Source organism: Neomonachus schauinslandi, chromosome 6 (genome assembly GCF_002201575.2).
Source record: "Neomonachus schauinslandi chromosome 6, ASM220157v2, whole genome shotgun sequence".
NCBI lineage: Eukaryota > Metazoa > Chordata > Mammalia > Carnivora > Phocidae > Neomonachus > Neomonachus schauinslandi.
Window position 1 is genome coordinate 117,971,825 of NC_058408.1, and position 24,642 is coordinate 117,996,466.

Consider the following 24,642-nt stretch of genomic DNA (forward strand, 5'->3'; position numbering starts at 1 on the left):
ACTCCCAGCGTTCCGTGCGCTGACTTCGCCGCCATTGTTTAAATTTGAAAACGAAAACATCACGGAACTGCGCGCAGGTTGGGCAGGCCAGACGACTTTTGCAGGTGAAGAGGTGCATCCAGGTGAGGGTTCCAGGAAGGAGGTGCGTGACTGCGCACATACGAGGCCTGAGGCTGGGAAACGGCGCTGGTAGTATGAGTACCTTCCCACGGGAAACGCGATCCCCCTGAGGTCACTCTCAGGAACTGGGTTGTAGAGCGATGGGTGCTCCTGGGGACCATGGGCACCGCCTGCGCATCGTAGGGTTGAGCCATACTACTTGGGTTGGAGCTTAATCTTGTCTCCACCGCACTGAGTGAGGCAACGCAACATATTTAATCTCTCTGGGTCATCTGTTAAAAGGGGTAGTAATAATAGTACTCGCTTTTTCCGGCTCTTGTGAAGATAAAATAATATGTAAAGCTGTTAGAAACAGTGCCAGTATATATTAGGCACCAAGTGTTTGCAGTCATTAATGTTTTTATTATTGCTTTGCTGCTGCTGTTGTTGAGGCGCAGATCTCCATTGTCAAGCCTAGTTTTCTGAATCCCCGAGGTGAGCAGTTTGCTTGGCAGGTGATATGACCTCTTTTTGCAGGGAGCCCTGTCGTGGCCGTCTGTGTGTTTATTTCCAGGCTGCTGCCGGTGCCTGGGGCTTGCAGTCTTGGACTTTGCAGTACCTAGCGGAAGGGGGTGTGTGTGGCGAACTCAATGACTGCTCTCATCCCCCTGTTTAGAATGTTTCCCCCCAGCTCCTTCCACTTCCTGCTTCAGTGATTCCTGCCTGACACACTCTCAAATATTCTTTGCTGAAGAATTAGTTGACACAGGTTCGTGCCTTAAGCAATCCTTTCCTAAAGTGACCAGATTCAGGTTCCTTTTGTTATTAAAACCAGGTGGCATGTTTACCTAGAAGCAGCGGTAGCAGTATATGTATTTTATTAGATGTCCAAGACCCAAGACTTCAAGTTGCAAAATCACATAAAGGACTCATCAATTAGATGATAGACTTCTTTTGAGACTGTATTTTGTGGGTGAAATTAAGAAACCTCATTCGGTAGCAGATTTGTTGTCTTTCACCCGTGTTCAGCCATGGAATCTCAGTGGAGAGAAGGTAAAAGATGCAGTTTCTCAGTCATGAGAACAGCCTTCTGAAATGAGAAATGAAGTCTTGAAGCCTACTGTTGCTAAAGATAATATCACTAAAAGACTAGTACTGATATTTATATTTCTTTGGTTTAGAGGATTTTATTATTATTTAAGTAATTAGACAGGGAGTTTTTTTTTTTTATCACTTACACATCTCTGAATTTGTTGTAGGGGATACAGAGTAGTATAAGGAAAAGTTCTTGCTGTCAAGAGATTTATAGTATTGTTAGGGAGAAGTTAACTTCTCACACGTAAGTAGAAGTGAACCAAAAGTACAGGATGTGACGGTACATCTCACCAATTTTATAAATGTTAAGAGGCAGTTAGTTTATTGAAACTGAACGTACGAACAAGTACAAATACTATAACCTTACTTTTTAAAAGAGGTATAATTATTTTTAATTCAGTAATTTAATAAAGGATTTATCTTTTCTTTTTTTAAAGATTTTGTTTATTTGAGAGAGAGTGAGAGAACACAAGCAAGGGGAGTGGCAGAGGGAGAGAGAGAAGCAGGGTTCCTGTTGAGCAGGGAGCCACCTGTGGGGCTCCATCCCAGGACCCTGGATCATGACCCGAGCTGAAGGCAGATGCTTAACGAACTGAGCCACCCAGGCGCCCCTCTCTTTTTTTTAAACCAAAAATTAATTGACGGCAAAGAGTGAAATTTATCTTCCAATTTTGTGGGCATTTCCATAAAATCTGAGTTATGTAATGTCAAGCCAGTGCTTTAATGTTTTTGCAAACTTTTCCCCTATGTTCCAGATTAGTGGTTATTTTTACTCTATCGATACCCCTTTTCTTAATTTTCACCCATACATTGCATGTTTGAAATATTCTGTCAAACTGTATTTAAGTAATTACCCCATTTTTATTATGTCACTGATTAATACAATAAAGACAAAAGCAACCAAGGTACTAAACTTGTTTAAGTGTATGGTTGGTTGGTCCTGTAGTTTGTTGGGCTTTGCTGACAGTAAGTAATTTCCTTTGTCTTTTTGAGATTTAGGAAAAACAAAAACAACCCTGTTGTATTGAGTTTGTGGATTTCAGGGCTGATCAAGGAGAAATATCTGACCACAGTGTAGCAGCATCACACAAGGAGCTTTATTGGGGTAGCACTTTGACAGGATTGCATGCAATGGAAGTCCCCCACAGCGTGAGACCTTCCAGAAAGTAGAGTGAAGGACCACTACCTAGAAGGGGAAAAAGGCAAGGGAATTAGGGAATTGGGAGGGGAAGGAGAGGAAGAATTAGAGTTGGGGCTTATGGTCTTAAGTGATTTTGCTCAGCAGCACAGTGGGGAGTCCTGGGGTCAGAGAACTCCAAAAGGCATTAGTGGTTTGGGTCTTTATAGTCCTGAATTTGTTTGTGATTAGCAGAAGTTGGGTATAGTTTCCTGGGATGTGCGAAGCTAGTTAGGCTCTAAATGACTTAAAAAAAAAAAAAGGTTATTTGGGCTATATTAAAAGCAAATTGATGTGTAAAAATTTGAGTCTGGCACTAATGGGTTTTTGAATTAACATTTCTGGCCTTCTGTTAAGAAGTAAACAACATAGGGCCAATATACAAGGGCCATCTTTGGCTTTTTTATATATAACATATATGGATGCCCATTACTACCTTCCTGAGCCATGAACCCTAGTTTGGGAGTCACCGTTCTGGGTATTTCATAATATTGTCAAAGAACAGTAGGGAGCTCTCTTTCTCCCTGGTATTATGCACCTCGCAGATTGTCAATAACTATTAGAATGTTAAAATTTTTTTAGTTAAGGTTTAATTTAGTTGTAACATTTTGATGCATTATTCCATATTCACCTTAATTTTTAAGACTTACAACGTGTCAGGTTCTGTTTTGAATGTGTTAACATACAGTACTTTACTTTTCGCTTGCATTATTTGGAAGAATTCAGTGGAAAGAGTTAAATTGTCCAGATAACTGAGTTTTACTCCTAAATGCTAAAACATTACAGAGTTTGTAGGTAACATTCTCAGAAGACATTAAATAACTAAAATAACAGAAGATTATAATTTACTCTTACTTGATTTCTGAGAGGATTTCAGGCAGAGATTGAATATTTTATACTGTCTTACGTAATGGGCTACCTTTACTCATGAATCTCTTTGGATGAATCTACCTATAGGTTGGGTCATATGAATAGTAGTGGTAGGCTGTGTCCAATATTATTTGATTCAGAATCTGTAAATAATTTGATCATTGTCTTTTCCATGGGTCATCATGTTATAGATGAGGCAGTCTAATGTTTTCCTTCTCTGGAAATCTAGTTATATGGGGGTTAGTAGTGGACAGGACTCAGAATTCTTAAACTGTGGGTGGCTTCTATGCTAATTTATTAAAATTATCTAAAGTTACTATTATTCTTGCAGAATGGAATCTGATTTAAATCAAGATGGAGTGCCTAGACCATCTTATGTTTTTAGTGCTGACCCAATTGCAAGGCCTTCAGAAATAAATTTTGATGGCGTTAAGCTTAATCTCTCTCGTGAATTTTCCTTAGTTGCTTCAAGCACTGAGGTAAGTACAAGAAAAGTATTATGTTGATTATCATGATTTTGAGTGGAAGTGTGTGTGGCACGCACACACTTGCCGACAGGTATGACCAGAGCTTTCTAGACTTGGTGGGTTTGAGGCAACCTTCTGTCTCAGTAATTTTTTCATGGCACCCTAAATACATAACAGTTCTTCTAAGTAGTTGGTCCAAACTACTTAATATATAACTATCTATACCTTAAGCAAGAGCCATTTGAAAAAAATTAATGTAAATAAAAAAATTACTTTCTTTAAGAATTACCACCCATGAGAGACTATGGACTTTGAGAAACAAACAGGGTTTTAGAGGGGAGAGGGGAGGGGGGATTGGTTAGCCTGGTGATGGGTATTAAGGAGGGCATGTACTGCATGGAGCACTGGGTGTTATATGAAAACAATGGATCGTGGACCACCACATCAAAAACTAATGATGTAATGTATGGTGACTAACATAATAAAATTAAAAAAAAAAAAAAGAATTACCACAATTATTTAATGTAAAGATAATACCTTTTAGACACTTCAAGCTTTGGAATCAGATTAGGTATTGCCAACCTTATTTCCCATTCCTCTTTGTTTTGGGGTAGTACTTTTTTTTTTTTTTTTTTTTTAAATCACAGCAACCACTGAAAAATCCAGCTTCACCAAGATATGACAACAAAAGAAATAGTATGATCTAACATTGAAACTGTGAACTACTTTGAGCTAATAGTTCATGGTGTTCCAACATATGTCAAGTACTGCTGTGATTCCCTCAAAAATGTAAAATATTCCACTATGCCCCTAGGAATTGCAGGCCTTAGTTAAATTAAAATAACTCAATAGTGTTTAAAAAGTAAAAGTCCTTCCTTCTACCACCCTACCTACTACCACTGTTGTGTGTCTTTGTAGACTTTATTCCTTTTTTTTTTTTTAAGATTTATTTATTTATTATTTAAGAGAGAGAGGGAGAAAGAGGGAGAGAGAGAGCGCTCCAGCAGGGAGAGGGAGTCCACAAGCAAACTCCCCGGCTGAGCATGCAGCCTGATAGAGGCTTGATTCCAGGACCATGAGATCATGACCTGAGCCGAAATTGTAAGAGTCGGCTGCTTCACCAACTGAGCCACCCAGGTGCCCCTAGACTTTATTTCTTACACATTTACTTTTCAATTTATATTCTATTTGTTACATTTTCGATTGTTAATTTTGATGCCTTAGAGAGATGGACTAACCCATTTTATAAAGAATGATGGAGGGGGAAAGGGAACATAAATAAAAATAAACAATACTTATTTAATATCCATCATATGCCAGGGGTTTTTTACTTGAGCTCATTTAATCATAAATCAAGAAAGAGGGGTGCCTGCGTGTCTCAGTCGGTTGAGCATCTGACTCTTGATTTCAGCTCAGGTCATGATCTCAGGGTCATGGGATCAAGCCTCATGTCGGGGCTCTGCACTCAGTGGGGAGTCCACTTGGGATTCTCTCTCTCCCTCCTGTCCCTCCCCCCACTTACACTCTCTATCTCTCTCTAAAATAAATAAATAAATCTTAAAAAAATAAATCAAGAAAGTAAAAAAGGGAGGAAGGGATAAGTGTCTCTTGGTATATACATGGAACTTTTATGTCTGCCTTCTTTCACTTAACACAAGGGTCTGTAAGCAATGGCCTGTTTTTGTATTGCTCACAAGCTAAGAATGCCTTTGGTGTTGAATCTAAAAAGTCATTGCCAAACCCAAGGTCATCTGGATTTTCTAGTACTTTAGCAGTTTTGTGTTTTACATTAGGGTTGTATCTATTTTGAATTCATTTTTGTGAAGGGTATAAGAATAATTTTTCTAGATTAATGTTTTTGCATGTGGATGTTCAGTTATTGCAGCACCATTTATTGGAAAGACTTGTCTTTGCTCCATTGTATTGCCTTTGTCAAAGGTGAGTAGACTATATTCATGTGCATCTATTTCTGAGCCCTATATTCTGTTCCATTGATGGATTCTGTTCTTTTTCCAATTCCACACTGTCTTGATTACTGTAATGTTATAGTATGTCTTGAAGTTGTATAGTGTCAGTCCTCCAACTCTGTTCTTCTCCTTCAGTTTTATCTTGGCTTTTCTGGGCAGTCTTTATTTTTAGCCATCCTAATAGGTGTATTGGTATCACATTGGTATTTGCATTTAACTTAATAACTAAAGATGTTGAATATGTTTTCATGTGATTATTTGTCATCATTGTATTTTTGGTGAAGTGTCAATTTAAATCTTTGCCCATTTAAAAAAATTGGGTTGTTTGTTTATATATTATTATTTAATTTTAAGTGTTCTTTATACTTTTCAGATGTATCTGTTTGTCAGATACATACTTTGTAAATATTCTTTCCCAGTCTATGGCTTGCCTGTTATCCCTTAATAGTGTTTTTTGAAGAACAGAAGTTTTTAATTTTATCAATTTTTTCTATTATGGATTGTCCCTTTGGTGTCATATTTAAGAAATCTTTGCCTAACTCAAGTCCACAAAGATTTTCTTCTATGTGTTCTTTTAGAAGTTTTATAGTTTTATTTTTACATTTAAGATATCCATTTTGAATTAATTTTTATATACAGTATGAGGTGTGTATCCAAATTCTTATTTTTTTTACATATAGGTATCCAGTTGTTCTAGCCTGATTTGTTGAAAAAGCTGTACTTTCTGTACTGCATTTCCTTTCCACCTTTATCATAAATCAGATATGCTATGGGGAGGGTTATTTCTGAATATTCTATTTCATTGATTTGTCTGTCTTTCTGCCAGTACCCCACTATTTTGATCATTGTAGTGTTGAAATCAGGTAATGTTATGTTAGCCCACCAAATTTCTTTTTTATAGTTGTTTTGACTATTCTAGGTACTTCGCATTTCTATGTGAATTTTTTTTTTTTTTAAGTAGGCTCCATGCCCAGTGTGGAGCCCAATGTGGGGCTTGAACTTAGGACCCTGAGATCAAAACCTGAGCTGAGATCAAGTTGGACGCTTAACCAACTGAGCCATCCAGGTGCCCCTCTCTGTGAATTTTTATTAAAAAAATTTTTTTTGAACCTTTCATTGAAAATCTCTCAACAGAATTATTTTGGCAATTTAGAAGCTGGTATGGACAAAACAGGCTAGTGAGAAATATATTTCTATGGTAGTCTGGTGTCCATAAATGGACTGGACATTCTGCATTTTAGGAAAAAGAAAACAACATGCTGGGCTTAAAAATGTAGGTTTTATCTTTAAAGTTTTTCCTGTATGTATTGTGGGTTGCTTGGATCTCAATATTTTTTCCATGTTTTATTTATTTATTTAACTTTTATTTTTATTTTGTTTTTTTAAAGATTTTATTTATTTACTTATTTTGATTTTTTAAAAATTTAAATTCAAAAAAATTTTTAATTCAATTAACATATAGTGTATTAGTTTCAGAGGTACAGGTCATCACTGAACTCTGTGTGAATTTTTAAATGAGCTTGTCAACTGCCACAACAAAAGCCTCTTGGGATTTTGATTGCAGTTGCACTGAATCTGTAGATCAGTTTTGGAAGAATGGACATCTTAACAATATTGAGTTTACTGAACGATGAGCAAGGTGTATCTCAATTTCTTTTGGTGTTAATTTCTCGGAACATTGTTTTGTAGTTTCCAGGGCATAGGCCTCTCACATCTTTTGTCAGATTTATCCCTTAACTAGTTCATGAATTTTGATGCTATTCCAAATGGTATTGCTTTTTAAAATCAGTTTCTGACTTTCTTCCCAGTATATAAAAGAATAATTGATTTTTTTTTTTAAAGATTTTATTTATTTGAGAAAGAGAGAATGAGAGAGAGCACATGAGAGGGGGGAGGGTCAGAGGGAGAAGCAGACTCCCTGCCGAGCAGGGAGCCCGATGCGGGACTCGATCCAGGGACTCCAGGATCATGACCTGAGCCGAAGGCAGTCGCTTAACCAACTGAGCCACCCAGGCGCCCAAGAATAATTGATTTTTACATATTGATCTTGTACCTGTTACATTGCTAAACTCATTTAATAGTTCTAGTAACATTTTTGTAGATTCTGTTTGATTTTTGTATGTAGATGTTAATGTCGTCTATGAATGAAGACAATTTTATTTGTTCCTGCACTGGATGCCCTTCCTTCCTTCCTTTCTTCCTTCCTCCCTCCCTCCCTCCCTCCCTTCCCCTGATTCTCTTCCGCCTGATTACACTTACTAGAACTTCTTCTAGAGTTGGATAAAAATGGTGAGAGCAGAAATCCTTGTATTGTTACTTATCTTACTTTTTAAAAAATTTTTTATTGTTACGTTAATCACCATACATTACATCATTATTTTTTGATGTAGTGTTTCATGATTCATTGTTTGTACACAACACCCGGTGCTCCATGCAGAATGTGCCCTCTTTAATACCCATCACCAGGCTAACCCATCCTCCCCCCCTTCCCCTCTAGAACCCTCAGTTTGTTTTTCAGAGTCCATCGTCTCTCATGGTTCGTGTCCCCCTCCGATTTCGCCCCGTTAATTCTTCCCCTCCTCCTATCTTCTTTTTTTTTTTCTTAACATATATTGCATTATTTGTTTCAGAGGTACAGATCTGTGATTCAACGGTCTTGCACAATTCACAGCGCTTACCAGAGCACATACCCTCCCCAGTGTCTATCACCCAGTCACCCCATCCCTCCCACCCTACCCCCTACTCCAGCAACCCTCAGTTTGTTTCCTCAGATTAAGAATTCCTCATATCAGTGAGGTCATATGATACATGTCTTTCTCTGTTTGACTTATTTTGCTCAGCATAACACCCTCCAGTTCCATCCATGTCTTTGCAAATGGCAAGATCTCATTCCTTTTGATGGCTGAGTAATATTCCATTGTATATATATACCACATCTTCTTTATCCATTCATCTGTCGATGGACATCTTGGCTCTTTCCACAGTTTGGCTATTGTGGACATTGCTACTATAAACATCAGGGTGCACGTACCCCTTCAGATCCCTACGTTTGTTATCTTTGGGGTAAATACCCAGTAGTGCAATTGCTGGATCGTATGGTAGCTCTGTTTTCAAACATATTATTTCCCAAAGTGGTTGCACCAGCTTGCATTCCCACCAACAGTGTAGGAGGGTTCCCCTTTCTCCACATCCCCGCCAACATCTGTCGTTTCCTGACTTGTTAATTTTAGCCATTCTGACTGGTGTGAGGTGGTATCTCATTGACGTTTTGATTTGGATTTCCCTGATGCTGAGCGATATTGAGCACTTTTTCATGTGTCTGTTGGCCATTTGGATGTCTTCTTTGGAAAAATGTCTGTTCATGTCTTCTGCCCATTTCTTGATTGGATTCTTTGTTCTTTGGGTGTTGAGTTTGATAAGTTCTTTATAGATTTTGGATACTAGCCCTTTATCTGATATGTCATTTGCAAATATCTTCTCCCATTCTATCGGTTGTCTTTTGGTTTTGTTGACTGTTTCCTTTGCTTTGCAAAAGCTTTTTATCTTGATGAAGTCCCAATAGTTCATTTTTGCCCTTGCTTCCCTTGCCTTTGGCGATGTTTCTAGGAAGAAGTTGCTGTGGCTGAGGTCAAAGAGGTTGCTGCCTGTGTTCTCCTTTAGGATTTTGATGGACTCCTGTCTCACATTGAGGTCTTTCAACCATTTGGAGTCTATTTTTGTGTGTGGTGTAAGGAAATGGTCCAGTTTCATTCTTCTGCATGTGGCTGTCCAATTTTCCCAACACCATTTGTTGAAGAGACTGTCTTTTTTCCATTGGACATTCTTTCCTGCTTTGTCAAAGATGAGTTGACCATAGAGTTGAGGGTCCATTTCTGGACTCTCTATTCTGTTCCATTGACCTATGTGTCTGTTTTTGTGCCAGTACCATACTGTCTTGATGATGACAGCTTTGTAATAGAGCTGGAAGTCCGGGATTGTGATGCCACCAGCTTTGCTTTTCTTTTACAACATTCCTCTGGCTATTCGGCATCTTTTCTGGTTCCATACAAATTTTAGGATTATTTGTTCCATTTCTTTGAAAAAAGTGGATGGTATTTTGATGGGGATTGCATTGAATGTGTAGATTGCTCTAGGTAGCATTGACATCTTCACAATATTTGTTCTTCCAATCCATGAGCATGGAACGTTTTCCCATTTCTTTGTGTCTTCCTCAATTTCTTTCATGAGTATTTTACAGTTTTCTGAGTACAGATCCTTTGCCTCTTTGGTTAGATTTATTCCTAGGTATCTTATGGTTTTGGGTGCGATTGTAAATGGGATTGACTCCTTAATTTCTCTTTCTTCTGTCTTGTTGTTGGTGTATAGGAATGCCACTGATTTCTGTGCATTGATTTTATATCCTGCCACTTTACTGAATTCCTGTATGAGTTCTAGCAGTTTTGGGGTGGAGTCTTTTGGATTTTCCACATAAAGTATCATATCATCTGCAAAGAGTGAGAGTTTGACTTTTTCTTTGCCGATTTGGATGCCTTTTATTTCTTTTTGTTGTCTGATTGCTGTGGGTAGGCCTTCTAATACTATGTTGAATAGCAGTGGTGATAGTGGACATCCCTGCCGCGTTCCTGACCTTAGGGGAAAGCTCTCAGTTTTTCCCCATTGAGAATGATATTCGCTGTAGGTTTTTCATAGATGGCTTTTATAATATTGAGGTATGTACCCTTTATCCCTATACTCTGAAGAGTTTTGTCAAGAAAGGATGCTGTACTTTGTCAGATGCTTTTTCTGCATCTATTGAGAGGATCATATGATTCTTGTTCTATCTTTTGTTAATGTATTGTATCACGTTGATTGATTTGTGGATGTTGAACCAACCTTGCAGCCCAGGGATAAATCCCACTTGGTCGTGGTGAATAATCCTTTTAATGTACTGTTGGATCTTATTGGCTAGTATTTTGGTGAGAATTTTTGCATCCATGTTCATCAGGGATATTGGTCTGTAATTCTCCTTTTTGATGGGGTCTTTGTCTGGTTTGGGGATCAAGGTAATGGTGGCCTCATAAAACGAGTTTGAAGTTTTCCTTCCATTTCTAATTTTTGGAACAGTTTCAGAAGAATAGGTATTAATTCTTCTTGAAATGTTTGGTAGAATTCCCCTGGGAAGCCATCTGGCCCTGGGCTTTTGTGTTTTGGGAGATTTTTGATGACTGCTTCAATTTCCTTAGTGGTTATAGGTCTGTTCAGGTTTTCTGTTTCTTCCTACTTCAGTTTTGGTAGTTGATACATCTCTAGGAATGCATCCATTTGTTCCAGGTTATCTAATTTGCTGGCATAGAGTTGCTCATAATATGTTCTTAAAATTGTTTGTATTTCTTTGGTGTTGGTTGTGATCTCTCCTCTTTTATTCATGATTTTGTTGATTTGGGTCATTTCTCTTTTCTTTTTGATAAGTCTGGCCAGGGGTTTATCAATCTTGTTAATTCTTTCAAAGAACCAGCTCCTAGTTTCATTGATCTGTTCTACTGTTCTTATAGTTTCTATTTCATTGATTTCTGCTCTGATCTTTATTATTTCTCTTCTCCTGCCTGGTTTAGGCTTTATTTGCTGTTCTTTCTCCAGCTCCTTTAGGTGTAGGGTTAGGTTGTGTACTTGAGACCTTTCTTGTTTCTTGAGAAAGGCTTGTATTGCTATATACTTTCCTCTTAGGACTGCCTTTGCTGCATCCCAAAGATTTTGAACAGTTGTGTTTTCATTTTCACTGGTTTCCATGAATTTTTTAAATTCTTCTTTAATTTCCTGGTTGACCCATTTATTCTTTAGTAGGATACTCGTTAGCCTCCATGTATTTGAGTTCTTTCCGACTTTCCTCTTGTGATTGAGTTCTAGTTTCAAAGCTTTGTGGTCTGAAACAGGCAGGGAATGATCCCAATCTTTTGGTACCAGTTGAGACCTGATTTGTGACCTAGGATGTGATCTATTCTGGAGAATGTTCCTTGGCCCTAGAGAAGAATGTGTATTCCGTTGCTTCGGGATGGAATGTTCTGAATATGTCTGTGAAGTCCATTTGGTCCAGTGTGTCATTTAAAGTCTTTATTTCCTTGTTGATCTTTTGCTTAGATGAACTGTCCATTTCAGTGAGGGGGGTGTTAAAGTCCCCCACTATTATTGTATTGTTGTCAATGTGTTTCTTTGCTTTCGTTATTAATTGCCTTATATAATTGGCTGCTCCCATGTTAGGGGCATAGATATTTACAATTGTTAGATCTTCTTTTTGGATAGACCCTTTAAGTAGGATATAGTGTCCTTCCTCATCTCTTATTACAGTCTTTAGTTTAAAATCTAATTTTTCTGATACAAGGATTGCCACCCCAGCTTTCTTTTGGCGTCCACTAGCATGGTAAATGGTTTTCCACCCCCTCACTTTCAATCTGGGGGTGTCTCTGGGTCTAAAATGAGTCTCTTGCAGACAGCATATTGATGGGTCTTGTTTTTTAATCCAGTCTGATAGCCTGTGTCTTTTCATTGGGACATTTAGCCCATTTACATCCAGGGTAACTATTGCAAGATAGGAATTTAGTGCCATTGTATTGCCTGTAAGGTGACTGTTACTGTATATTGTCGGTGTTCCTTTCTGGTCTATGTTGCTTTTAGGCTCTCTTTTTGCTTAGAGGACCCCTTTCAAGATTTCCTGTAGGGCTGGTTTTGTGTTTGCAAATTCCTTTGGTTTTTGTTTGTCCTGGAAGCTTTTTCTCTCTCCTTCTATTTTCAGTGACAACCTAGCTGGATATAGTATTCTTGGCTGCATATTTTTCTCGGTTAGTGCTCTGAATATATCATGCCAGTCCTTTCTGGCCTGCCAGGTCTCTGTGGATAGGTCTGTTGCCAGTCTAATGTTTCTCCCCTTGTAGGTTACAGATCTCTTCTCCCGAGCTGCTTTCAGGATTTTCTCTTTGTCTCTGAGACTTGTAAGTTTTACTATTAGATGTCGGGGTGTTGACCTATTTTTATTGATTTTGAGAGGGGTGCTCTGTGCCTCCTGGATTTTGATGCCTGTTTCCTTTCCCAAATTAGGGAAGTTCTCTGCTATAATTTGCTCCAATATACCTTCTGCCCCTCTCTCTCTTTCTTCTTCTTCTTCTGGGATCCCAATTATTCTAATGTTGTTTCGTCTTATGGTATTGCTTATCTCTCGAATTCTGCCCTCGTGATCCAGTAGTTGTTTATCTCTCTTTTTCTCAGCTTCTTTATTTTCCATCATTTGGTCTTCTATATCACTGATTCTCTCTTCTGCCTCATTTATCCTAGCAGTTAGTGCCCCATTTTTGATTGCACCTCATTAATAGCCTTTTTGATCTCGACTTGGTTAGATTTTAGTTCTTTTATTTCTCCAGAAAGGGTTTCTCTAATAACTTCCATGCTTTTTTCAAGGCCAGCTAGTATCTTTAAAGTCAAGAGTCTGAACTCTAGATCCGACATCATACTAATGTCCACACTGAGTATGTCCCTGGCAGTTGGTACTACTTCTTGTTCTTTTTGTTGAGGTGATTTTTTTCCGTCTTGTCATTTTGTCCAGAGGAGAATAGATGAATGAGAGAACAAAATGCTAACAGGGTAACAACATCCCCCGAAAATATACTCTAAATAAATCAGAAAAGACCTGAAGCCAGGGGAAAAGAAAGGGAAAGAACAAAAAAAGAAAAAGATAAAAACAAACAAAAACAGAACAAAACAAAAAAAACAGAATATGATCAAATATGATCAGGCTGGTGCAGAGATCAGTGCCACACACTAGATTTTGGGTGTATTTTGGTCTGTTAGAAGAAAGTGCCTCCCAAAATTTTAAAGAAAGAAAAACTTATATATGTACAAAAATAAGGGTTGATATGATGAAGGGATGGAATATGACTGTAAAGATGAAAATTACAAAAAATTTTATAAAAGGAATTGATAAGAAGTTGTTTGAAAAAAGAAAGAAGAGGATTTAAAAAAAAAGAGAATGTGATCAGGCGGGAGAGTAGAACAAAGCCATATACTAGAGATTTGGGGTATATTTTGATTTGTTAGAAGAAACTGTATCTTAAAATTTTAAAGAGAGAACAACTTATATATATATGCCAAAAATAAGGGTAACTACTATGAAGGGATAGAATATGACTCTAAAAGTGAAAAATAAAAATGTTTTTTAAAAAAGGGATTGATAAGATGTTGGTTGAAAAAGGGAAAAAGAAAAATTCATAAAAAAAAAGTTAAAAAAAAATTAACTTTGAAAGACTAAAGAATCATGGTAAAAAAGCCATGAATTCTATGTGCAGTATTCCCCTAGCGCTGGAGTTCTGCCGTTCTCATTGCTCTGTAAACTTGGTCTTGGTGGCTGTTCTTGCTGATATTCTCCGGGAGGGGCCCGTTGCCGTGGTTCCCAAATGTCTTTGCCGGAGGCAGAATTGCCCCACCCTTGCCTGGTCCAGGCTAAGTAATCTGCTCGGGTTTGCTCTCGGGAGCTTTTGTTCCCTGCAAGCTTTCCGTCCAGCTTTGGAGGACGAGAGTGAAAATGGCGGCCTCCCAATCTCCGCCTCGGAGGAGCTGAGAACTCGGGGTCCTGCTCCTCAGTGCGCCCCCAGAGAAAAGCAGTCAGTAACTCCCGTCTCCCTGGTCTCTGGCCACATTCCGTGCTCACCTGGTCTGTGACCGAGCGTTTCTCTCTCTGGCACCCGACTCGGTGTGGAGTCTCCAAACCCAGCAGATCCCTGTGGTGCGCTTCCGCGCCGCTCCTCCTAGGGGAGGAAGGGGAGTTTCCCCGGATCTACTGCTTGTTGGGTCCCTGCTGGAGGAGCAGTGGCCTGATTGGGCCGCGGGTCATGGTTTATGGCAACCCTGAGCTGAGAGCCCGCTCCTCGGCTCTGTCTCTATAGCCGGCTTCCCCGCTCCGATACCTGGGAGCTCTGCTGCACTCAGGCACCCCTGGTCTTTCTGTGACCCCGAGGGTCCTGAGACCACACTGTCCCACGAGGGTTCCACCCCCCGCTTAGCCACCGGAGCGACATCTCTCAGCGGAGCAAAAGTTCCGATTTTGTGCTCCACGGCTCTGTCACTTGCCAGAAGCGGCCGACGGAGGCCCCCTCCGCTGCCGTCTATCCTCCCGAATATGGCCTCGTTTTCACTTCTCCTCCCGTCCTACCTTCCAGAAAGTGGTCGCTTTTCTGTTCAGAGAGTTGCTGCTATTCTTTTCTTTGATCTCCTGTTGAGTTTGTAGGTGTTCAGAATGGTTTGATCCCCATCCAGCTGAATTCCTGAGACCAGACGAAATCCAGGTCTCCTACTCCTCTGCCATCTTGCTCAGCCCCTTGCTGTAGGTTTTTGTAAATGTCCTTTGTCAGGTGAAGGAAGTTCCTCTCTATTCCACTTTGCTGAGAATTATTATGAATGGATGTTGAATACTTGTGTCAATTTCATGTCATCATTCAAATGCTTTTTTCCCCCTACATCTATTAGAGATAAACATTTCTTTTTTTTTTTTAACGATTTTATTTATTTATTAGAGAGAGAGAGAAAGCATGAGCAAGTGTGAGGCAGAGGGAGAGGGACAAGCAGACTGCCCACTGAGGGCTTGATCCCAAAACTCTGGGATTGACCTGAGCTGAAGGCAGTCGCTTAACTGACTGAGCCACCCAGGCGCCCCTAGAGATGAACATTTCTTTATTCTTTCAGTGTGGTTATTTACCCAAATTGATTTATGAATGTTAAATTGACCTTGCATTCCTAAGATTAAACATTTTTGGTCAGGATGTACTGTCCTATTTTATATATTGGCTAATACTTTGTTAGGGAATTTTTGCATCTATCTTAATTAGGGATATTGTTCTGTAATTTCTTCTGGGGATATCTTTGTCAGATTGTGGTGTCAAGGTTATGTCATACTCAGAATTAGTTGAAAAGCGTTCTCTTACATAAACACTTTTCAACTCATGATCTCAGGATCATGAGTTTGAGCTCCATGTTGGTGTAGAGATTACTTACTTAAAGGCTTCTCTGTGATTTGTATGATTATATCCTAAAGTGTTTGAGAGAATTGACTAATGAGTTACCAGGGCCTGGCGTTTTTTTGTGGGATTATTTTGTTTATTTGAATGTAAGTTGAATTTCTTTAATAGATATAGGACTGTTCAGATTTTCTAGTTTCTGGGTGTTTTTTTTTTGTTGTTGTTTTTCTTTAGTAAGTTGTATTGAAGTAATTGTTCCCTTTTTACTTAAAAAACAAAACAAAACACATTTCTTTAGAATTATTATTATTATTTTTTTAAAGATTTTATTTATTTATTTGAGAGAGAGAGAATGAGAGAGAGCACATGAGAAGGGGGAGGGTCAGAGGGAGAAGCAGACTCCCTGCCGAGCAGGGAGCCCGATGCGGGACTCGATCCCGGGACTCCAGGATCATGACCTGAGCCGAAGGCAGTCGCTTAACCAACTGAGCCACCCAGGCGCCCCCATTTCTTTAGAATTATTTTAAGAAATGAACTAAACTCATTTCTTCCCCCAAGGAAGGAATAAAGAGAATGCTGTATAGCAAAAAAGTTTTTTTTTTTTTTAAGATTTTATTTATTTATTTTGACAGAGAGACACAAAGCGAGAGAAGGAACACAAGCAGGGGGATTGGGAGAGGGAGAAGCAGGCCTCCCGCTGAGCAGGGAGCCCGATGCGGGGCTCGATTCCAGGACCCTGGGATCATGACCTGAGCCGAAGGCAGAAGCTTAACGACTGAGCCACCCAGGCGCCCCAGCAAAAAAATTTTAGATGGATTTGAAATTTGGGTTAATAGACTATTCTGGTTACATGTAATTTATTCTAGAGTACTATGTTTTAGTGACTTAGAGCCCTGTTATTTGTATTTAGTTGTCAAAGTTGATTTTATGGAAAAGAGGTATATTGTAAACTTCAAGTATAAATATAGAAGGTAGGGGAAACTGAGTCTTTTGTGGTGTTTTTTTCTAAGTAGATTTGCTTCTCTTTAGACATATAAAATGGTTACAAACAGAAGAAGCACTGTTTGCTTAGAGGTTCTGTATAGTCTCAGTTTGTAATGTAATAGCCACTTAAAGAAAGGTGATTTCTGAAAAGCCATATTTTGCATTTTTTAAATACAGTTATTTTGTTCTTCTTTTTTAAGGCAAATAGTTTGGAATCCAAAGATTATCTCCAGGTTTGTCTTCGAATAAGACCATTTACACAGTCAGAAAAAGAACATGAGTCTGAGGTTTGTGGTGGCTTTAATTGGATTTTACTTTCATTAAATGGACAAAATACCATTGTTTTTATTTATTTATTGTGGGATTCTTTATATTTATTTATGTGTTCTAGGGCTGTGTATATATGCTGGACTCACAGACTATTCTGCTGAAAGATCCTCAAAGCATCCTTGGTCGGTTAAGTGAGAAAAGCTCTGGGCAGATGGCACAGAAATTCAGTTTTTCCAAGGTAAGTGCTTATGTGAAACTGAAAATTTTTCTTTTAAGTAGAAGAGATTTGACTTAGGCTAAATAGCTACATAATTGTATATAATGAACTATATATATCATGTGCTTATGGAACTTAAGTGTTAGGCACTGGTATTTTTTTCTCAAGAGTAGGACTCAAATTTCAGGTTTGTAAATATATAATTGGAAGTGAATAAATTACTATATAGTTTTTTAACCTTTTTTGTTTTAAGAAATGTTCTTTCAAAATTTAAATGAAAACTTGATTGACTAGGTCAGATTTCTATCTTGAAAGCTTTCTGACAGTAGTTAAACTATCATGTATATTTGTGAGAGTTGGGGATATGGCACCTATCCTAAGTATATGAATCTTGTAAAAGAAATCTTTTAAGTTTTTGAAACATGAGGGGTGCCTGGCTGGCTCAGTCTGGGGAGCACACAACTCTTGATATCAGGATCATGAGTTTGAGCTCCATGTTGGCTGTAGAGGTTACTTAAATAAATAAATAAGCTTAAAAAAATAAATTTTTAAAACATGAGTTATGGGGGTAGAATTGATTGTAAAAATTTACTTGAATTTTCTAAAAAGACTTGTTTTTAAAAATGCTTATTAGGTTTTTGGCCCAGAAACTACACAGAAGGAATTCTTCCAGGGTTGCATTATGCAGCCAGTAAAAGACCTCTTGAAAGGACAAAGTCGGCTGATTTTTACTTATGGGCTAACCAATTCAGGCAAAACATATACATTTCAAGGTAAACTTATTATTTTTACTAGAAAGGAAAAAAACACTAATATTCACTCATCCTCATGATACTTGCATGTAGTTATGTTTCCGTTATCCAGTACATTTGCTCCATTTTTAATAGTAATAGCATATTGAATGTGTATTGCCAATGGCTTTTGATTCAGATTGATTTAATTCATTTGTGAAATTGCTTTACCCATATGATAGAGAATTAGATGATAAAATTTCAGAAAAAGGATTTATGTGACATAGTGAATTAAGCATGGATAACCAGGGAAGAGTTTTGTTTACTTTTATACTTTGTGGTTATGGGTGATTGCAAATGTTATGGCTGATCTGAATGTAAAATTTCAGGTTTTGCCTCGGTATAATAGTTGATAAAATGTCCATTATTCAGTGAAGAGCAAAGTGATAGAAAACTGAGTAATCTTTCAGCTTCTCTCGCTTTTGTCTTAGCTGTTTATTGGTGGTATAAAAGAAGCCTTGGTAATCCAAGAATGTTTTCCACTTTCCTAATACTTTAAGAGAGTATAAAACAAAAATTCTTCTCACAGGCACAGAAGAAAATATTGGTATTCTGCCGCGAACTTTGAATGTATTATTTGATAGTCTTCAGGAAAGACTGTATACAAAGATGAACCTTAAACCACATAGATCAAGAGAATATTTACGGTTATCACCACACCAAGAGAAAGAAGAGGTTGCTAGCAAAAGTGCATTGCTTCGGCAAATTAAAGAGGTATGGAAGTAGTCTAGTATGTGAAAAATATATACATCATGATCTTTTATAAGCTCTTTAGTTTGTTTCAATCTATATTAGAATATTTTACAGTGGTGGTGATGATGGTTGTCTTTTTGAGAAAAGTATAAACTTGTTTGAAGACCTCTCTTCTTGCTATATATTGTACAGATAGTAGAAATGTTTAAACAGTACAAATGTAAATGGTTCTGAAATCTTTTTGGTTGTTGTAGAAACAGTACTATATGTAATGATTAAAAAAATTTTTTTTTAATTGTAAAAGTAATTTGTACACACAAAATCTAAACAAGGGAATGTGAGAAATAAAAAGTGAAAATTTCTTCTAACATTTATCTGGTAAGTTATATTGGCCTCTTTTCTTTCTTTCCTTTCTTTTTCACAGAAAGTTTTTTGTAAATGTGTATTTGTCTATTCTTCCTGTTTCTTATGGATTTTATGTTTTCAGACATTTATCCTATTAAAGATTGTTAAAACTATTAACAGTTTTTATAGATAGTTGCAAAATATTGATGGGGTTTTTCTTTTTTAAGACATTTAGAAATCAGGGTTTCAAGGTAATAAAATATTTTTGTTCAGTGGAGTTCAAAATTCAAGGTCCATGATTGTGATCTCTGAAAGTAAAATAGTGAGTATAAATAAAAATTATGGAAATTGGTAGGTAGTTGCACAGAAAATTCTTAGAGGAAATTGAAATCATTAATAATGAAAAAAATTTCCCTTACAAGTTATCCAGTTAAAACATCATATTGCCTGTGAAGTTATTAAAATATTTAAAAAATGAAATCACACTTTCATACATTGGTTGTAAAATGTGTTTTTAGAAAACAGTTTGGCAATACTGTGAGTGAGAACTTAAAATTTTTCATATCTTTTCATCCACTAATTCGCATTTAGGGATATATCCTAAGGAACTAATTAGAATACAGAAGAAAAATATTATAAATGAAGATATTTATCTTAGTATTATTTTTACTGAAAAAACTGTAAATAATCTAAATGTTTAGTAATAGGGGAATAATTAATTTATTTCACATCTATTCAGTTACACAGCCACCATTATTTGTTTAAAAATAATTTTTAAGGGGCACCTGAGTGGCTCAGTCGTTAAGTGTCTGCCTTCGGCTCAGGTCATGATCCCAGGGTCCTGAGATCGATCCCTGTATTGGGCTCCCTGCTCTGCGGGAAGCCTGCTTCCCCCTCTCCCACTCCCCCTGCATGTGTTCCCTCTCTTGCTGTGTCTCTCTCTGTCAAATAAATAAAATTTTTAAAAAAATTTTAATTATAGTGAGTAAAAGTAAAAGCTCTCAATGTAATAAATGTGGGGTATAGAATAGAAAGGAATATATTGAATATTACTAGCGAGTGGCAGGGATCATATGTGACGATATTCTTTTTAATATTCTTCTGTGGTTTCCCAGATTTCTTATTATGAGACTATATTATTTAACTAGGGGAAAGAATTAATGGAGGTCATTGAATTAAGTAGATGAAAGGTTGTGGTTTGGTTGGTGACTTATTCGGATAGATAATCAATGTACGGATTATTTAACCTTAACTAAAAATGGTTTTTAACTTAAAAAAAATTGTTCCTTTTTAGGTTGTGATGCAGAATGATAGTTATGATACTCTTTATGGTAAGGTTTCCTTTCTCACTTACTTTTCAAATGTTGATTATATGAAATACATTTGAATAGCTTTTAATTTTTGAATCCTAATGATTTAATTTTTTTTAATGACAGTAATTCTTGGAAAATGGTACATAATAACATGAAATATCAGTCACTGTAAAGTTTTATTTGGGTTTAATATCACAGAGAATCCCTTTCATTTGTAACTTACATGTAGAATTCAAGAGAGATACTATTTTTTCTTTGTCCTTTACATGTAACTTCAATTTGATTCATTGGCATTATTTCTGAAAGAAAAGAAAGATAAAAAGAAGCCAAGCTTTGGTTAATACAGATTTTTTTTTTACATCTGCTTTGGTCCAAAAAGTGTTTAACATTGTTAGTTAAAAGATTAAGGACGCTTAGTTTTTCAAGTCCAGAGGTCTTGATCTGTCTTGTCTCATTTTTAGCCAATTTCTTAATTTTGTGATTATCCTTTTTTATTTTTTGTAGGAAGTTTAATCAACTCTTTGAATATCCCAGAGTTTGAAGAATCCATGAAAGATTGTGAACAAGCTAGCTTGAATATGGATAATAATATAAAATTTTCTGTATGGGTTTCTTTCTTTGAGATTTACAATGAATCTATTTATGACTTGTTTGTTCCTGTATTATCTAAGTTCCAAAAGAGAAAGATGCTACGCCTTTCACAAGATGTAAAGGGCTATTCTTTTATAAAAGGTATAGTCATGAGTGCTTTTTATCTTATTGCTCTGAAGTTTCTTTCTAAGCTTTGTTACAGCAAACTGGAGATTGAAAATTTTTATATTAATAACATCAACATAGAGAAGTTTGTGCTTTGGAGGTATGTTTTGGTATGTTAATTAAACCTGAGCGTAAAGAGGTCAGTGTTGATATTGTTTTGCTTGAGTATCATTGATGGGGTTTTGGGAGGTGGGAAAAGCTGTGTGTGTTGGTATTCACATTATTCTGCTGCTTTGTAGCACCTGTGAAGCTATGGAAGTGTATCTGTTCTTCCACTGTGGTGTTTTTCCAACTTTTTAAAGCCACTACTCAAAGTAGGAAGTGCATACATATATTAATAACATCATGATCTAGTACTCATATGTGTATATGTATGCATACATATTTACAACTCAGAAGTTTCATTAATTATACTTACCCTTAGTATAAGGAATACACTTTGATATTTTTCTGTATTCTACTTCATTTTTATAAAATGCTGGTTATGACTCTAAATTTGACTTCATGATTCCCTAATGAATTGCAATGTGCAGTGTCTCACATTGTAGGTTTAATCCATAGTATGCTTTGTCTTTGTCTTTTTTTTTTTTCCGGATGTTTAATTCTAAGGAATCTCTTCTGTTTTTAATTTTCCCTTTGGCCTACTATTGAAAAACATCTGTGTTTGTATAACTTAAATATTGGAAAATAATTATAATATCCTCCTCTTGTGTATCTCTTTTCTAGTGGAATATAGAATACCTGAGTGGCTTTCACCTAACCTAGGGGATGTTATTAAAAGATTTCATTATGTGTCTTTGGGAAAAGAGGTTACAAATCTCTAAAGAGATTACATTGTATAACAAATGCTGTTTTTATAAAGTGATATATGTCCTCTTTACTTTTCAAAGATCTACAGTGGATTCAAGTATCTGATTCCAAAGAAGCATATAGACTCTTAAAACTAGGAATAAAGCACCAGAGTGTTGCCTTCACAAAGCTGAACAATGCTTCTAGTAGAAGGTAAAGAGGAAACCCTGCTGTTTGAGCTTGAAGCACCCAGGGTATTCTGTGGTATTGTAAATACAACTAATTTAAGACTAAAGTGGGCAGTAGGTTTTCTGATATGTTAAATGAATTCATGGGCATAAAAAATATTTTGTTAAGAGCACTAAACACATAAGACTATCAGGACTATTTATTGTTCTAACAAAATTTACTAATTTGCATGAAGTCTCTTAGGTATTTTTATTCTTTATGTGAATATCTAACCTCAATATTTTAAGAGTTGCCTACAATATGCATCTCAAGGGGTTAAGGAATGATGTTTTTGAAGGAAGGGATTGAGGCATGAGAGACAAAAGGAACTAAGTTTAAGCAGTGAGATATTTAAAACAGGTTGTCTCTTAAGGAGGAAAGAGCCCTGTCCTCCAAACTCAGTATGCCATGAAGATAGTATATGATCCAGATTAGCCTGTATTTGGGCTAATGTATGCTTTACTTTAGGTGTATATTAAAAGAAAATTAGCAGTATATATACCATTTTAACTAATAGTATGATCTTTGCAAGTAAATTGAGATTTTTACTATAAGTGATTTCACTGATAGAAGTTGGAATGTTGAGAGGGTTCAAAGAATTTGGGGCTAAATGAAAGATAAGGTATTTGGTTTTGGGGAGTTTGGGATGTAGGTGATAGTGGAATACTGGATTGAAATATCTGGCAACTAGTTGGAAAGTGCAGTGCTAGAGGTATGGTTAGTATTAGGATATAAATAGATGTTGATTTAGATGCTTGCTTTGCCTATTTAGAATACAGAAGTTAAGAATGAAAGATAACATTGGATTTTTCTATATTTCTTTTAGTCACAGCATATTCACTATTAGAATATTACAGATTGAAGATTCTGAAATGCCTCGTGTAATGCGAGTCAGTGAGTAAGTTGAGCAGTCTTTAAATTGTAATTATTTGGGGGGTTCCTGGATGACTCATTTGATTATGCGTCTGACTCAATTTCGGCTCAGGTCATGATCTTAGGAGTGTGAGCTTGAGCCCCATTATTGGGCTCCGTGCTAAGCATGGAGCCTGCTCAAGATTCTCTCTCCCCCTCGCCCTCTACCCCATAGCCCCCACTAATGCTCTCTCTCTCTCTCACTTAAAAAAAAAAAGTTGTAATTATTTTGAATTGTTTTGAAGAACTTTATATATATATATATATATATTTTTTTTTTTTTTGTTAATTCAGATTGTGTTTATGTGATCTTGCTGGTTCAGAAAGAAGCATGAAGACACAGAATGAAGGGGAAAGGTTAAGAGAGACTGGGAATATCAACACTTCTTTATTGACTCTGGGAAAGTGTATCAATGTTTTGAAAAACAGTGAAAAGTCAAAGTAAGTGTTGCTGGAAGTGCTATGGGTATATATATATTTTTTTAATTTTTTTTTTATTATGTTATGTTAATCACCATACATTACATCATTAGTTTTTGATGTAGTGTTCCATGATTCATTGTTTGCGTATAACACCCAGTGCTCCATTCAATACATGCCCTCTTTAATACCCATCACCAGGCTAACCCATCCTCCCACCCCCCTCCCCTCTAGAACCCTCAGTTTGTTTCTCAGAGTCCATAGTCTCTCATGGTTCATGTTCCCCTCCGATTTCCCCCCCCTTCATTCTTCCCCTCCTACTATCTTCTTCTTTTTCTTCTTGTTTTTTAACATATAATGTATTATTTGCTTCAGAGGTACAGATCTGTGATTCAACAGTCTTGCACAATTCACAGCGCTCACCATGCTATGGGTATATTAAGTGTTAATATTTAAACTTTCAACTCTAATTTTAGAAAGTTGTTTTTTGTTTTTAACCTGCTTTTATGTAATGGCTATACATGAATTATGATAGAAATACTTAGAGTTCTTGGATTAAAAAAATTGAAATAAAAAACAATGTCAGTTGATGCCAGTGACTCATCAAGGAAACACTATTTTCCATAGCAAGTATATGTCAACAGACACTTTAGATAATAAGCTTCTCCTGATCCTGGCTTAACATCTACAACCACTTTATTCTTACTAATCATTGTGTTCTTCTAGATGTGATAGATTTCTGCATTAATTAGCGTTTTAGGCTGAGTAAATTGTAATTAGCCTTTATCATTTTTAATAAAGGTGTTTCATGGCATATATTGTAAAATTGCTTTACACTAGAAAGCACAACCACTTCAATGTGCTTTTCTTAACATTTTGTCTAGTGAGTTATTGTTAGTGTTATTATTAGCGGTATTTAAAGAAAATAGTATAAATAAACAGAAAATGACTTTTATAGGCTAACCACTAACCTAGAAGTCCTTGATAGCTAGATTATTTCTTTGTAAAATTTATTAGCATTCTGACTTCATGAGATTTGTTTTAACTTAGAGTTTTTTTGAAAATTTTTTCCATAGGTTTCAACAACACGTGCCTTTCCGGGAAAGTAAACTGACCCACTATTTTCAAAGTTTTTTTAATGGTAAAGGGAAAATATGCATGATTGTCAACATCAGCCAATGCTATTTTGCCTATGATGAAACGCTCAATGTGTTGAAATTCTCAGCCATTGCACAAAAAGTAAATATATTTAAATTTCTGCAGAATTCATTAAGT

General features: G+C 36.7%; 1 protein-coding gene across 3 annotated transcripts in view; it reads left to right on the forward strand.

Annotated features, from left to right (window-relative positions):
* Nucleotides 1-3,573: 3,573 nt before the first annotated feature.
* KIF20B (kinesin family member 20B) overlaps nt 3,574-24,642 on the forward strand; it is a 76,491-nt gene continuing 55,422 nt past the window's right edge. For 2 of the 3 annotated variants that reach the window (XM_021699976.2, XM_044916546.1), the window contains exons 1-11: nt 3,574-3,720; nt 16,834-16,920; nt 17,025-17,141; nt 17,755-17,893; nt 18,441-18,625; nt 20,244-20,280; nt 20,767-20,994; nt 21,909-22,020; nt 22,862-22,933; nt 23,242-23,388; nt 24,444-24,606. In XM_021699976.2, the coding sequence (XP_021555651.1) occupies nt 3,574-3,720; nt 16,834-16,920; nt 17,025-17,141; nt 17,755-17,893; nt 18,441-18,625; nt 20,244-20,280; nt 20,767-20,994; nt 21,909-22,020; nt 22,862-22,933; nt 23,242-23,388; nt 24,444-24,606 (1,434 nt within the window). The remainder of the gene's footprint in view (nt 3,721-16,833; nt 16,921-17,024; nt 17,142-17,754; nt 17,894-18,440; nt 18,626-20,243; nt 20,281-20,766; nt 20,995-21,908; nt 22,021-22,861; nt 22,934-23,241; nt 23,389-24,443; nt 24,607-24,642) is intronic. The other variant, XM_044916547.1, reaches the window with a different exon arrangement.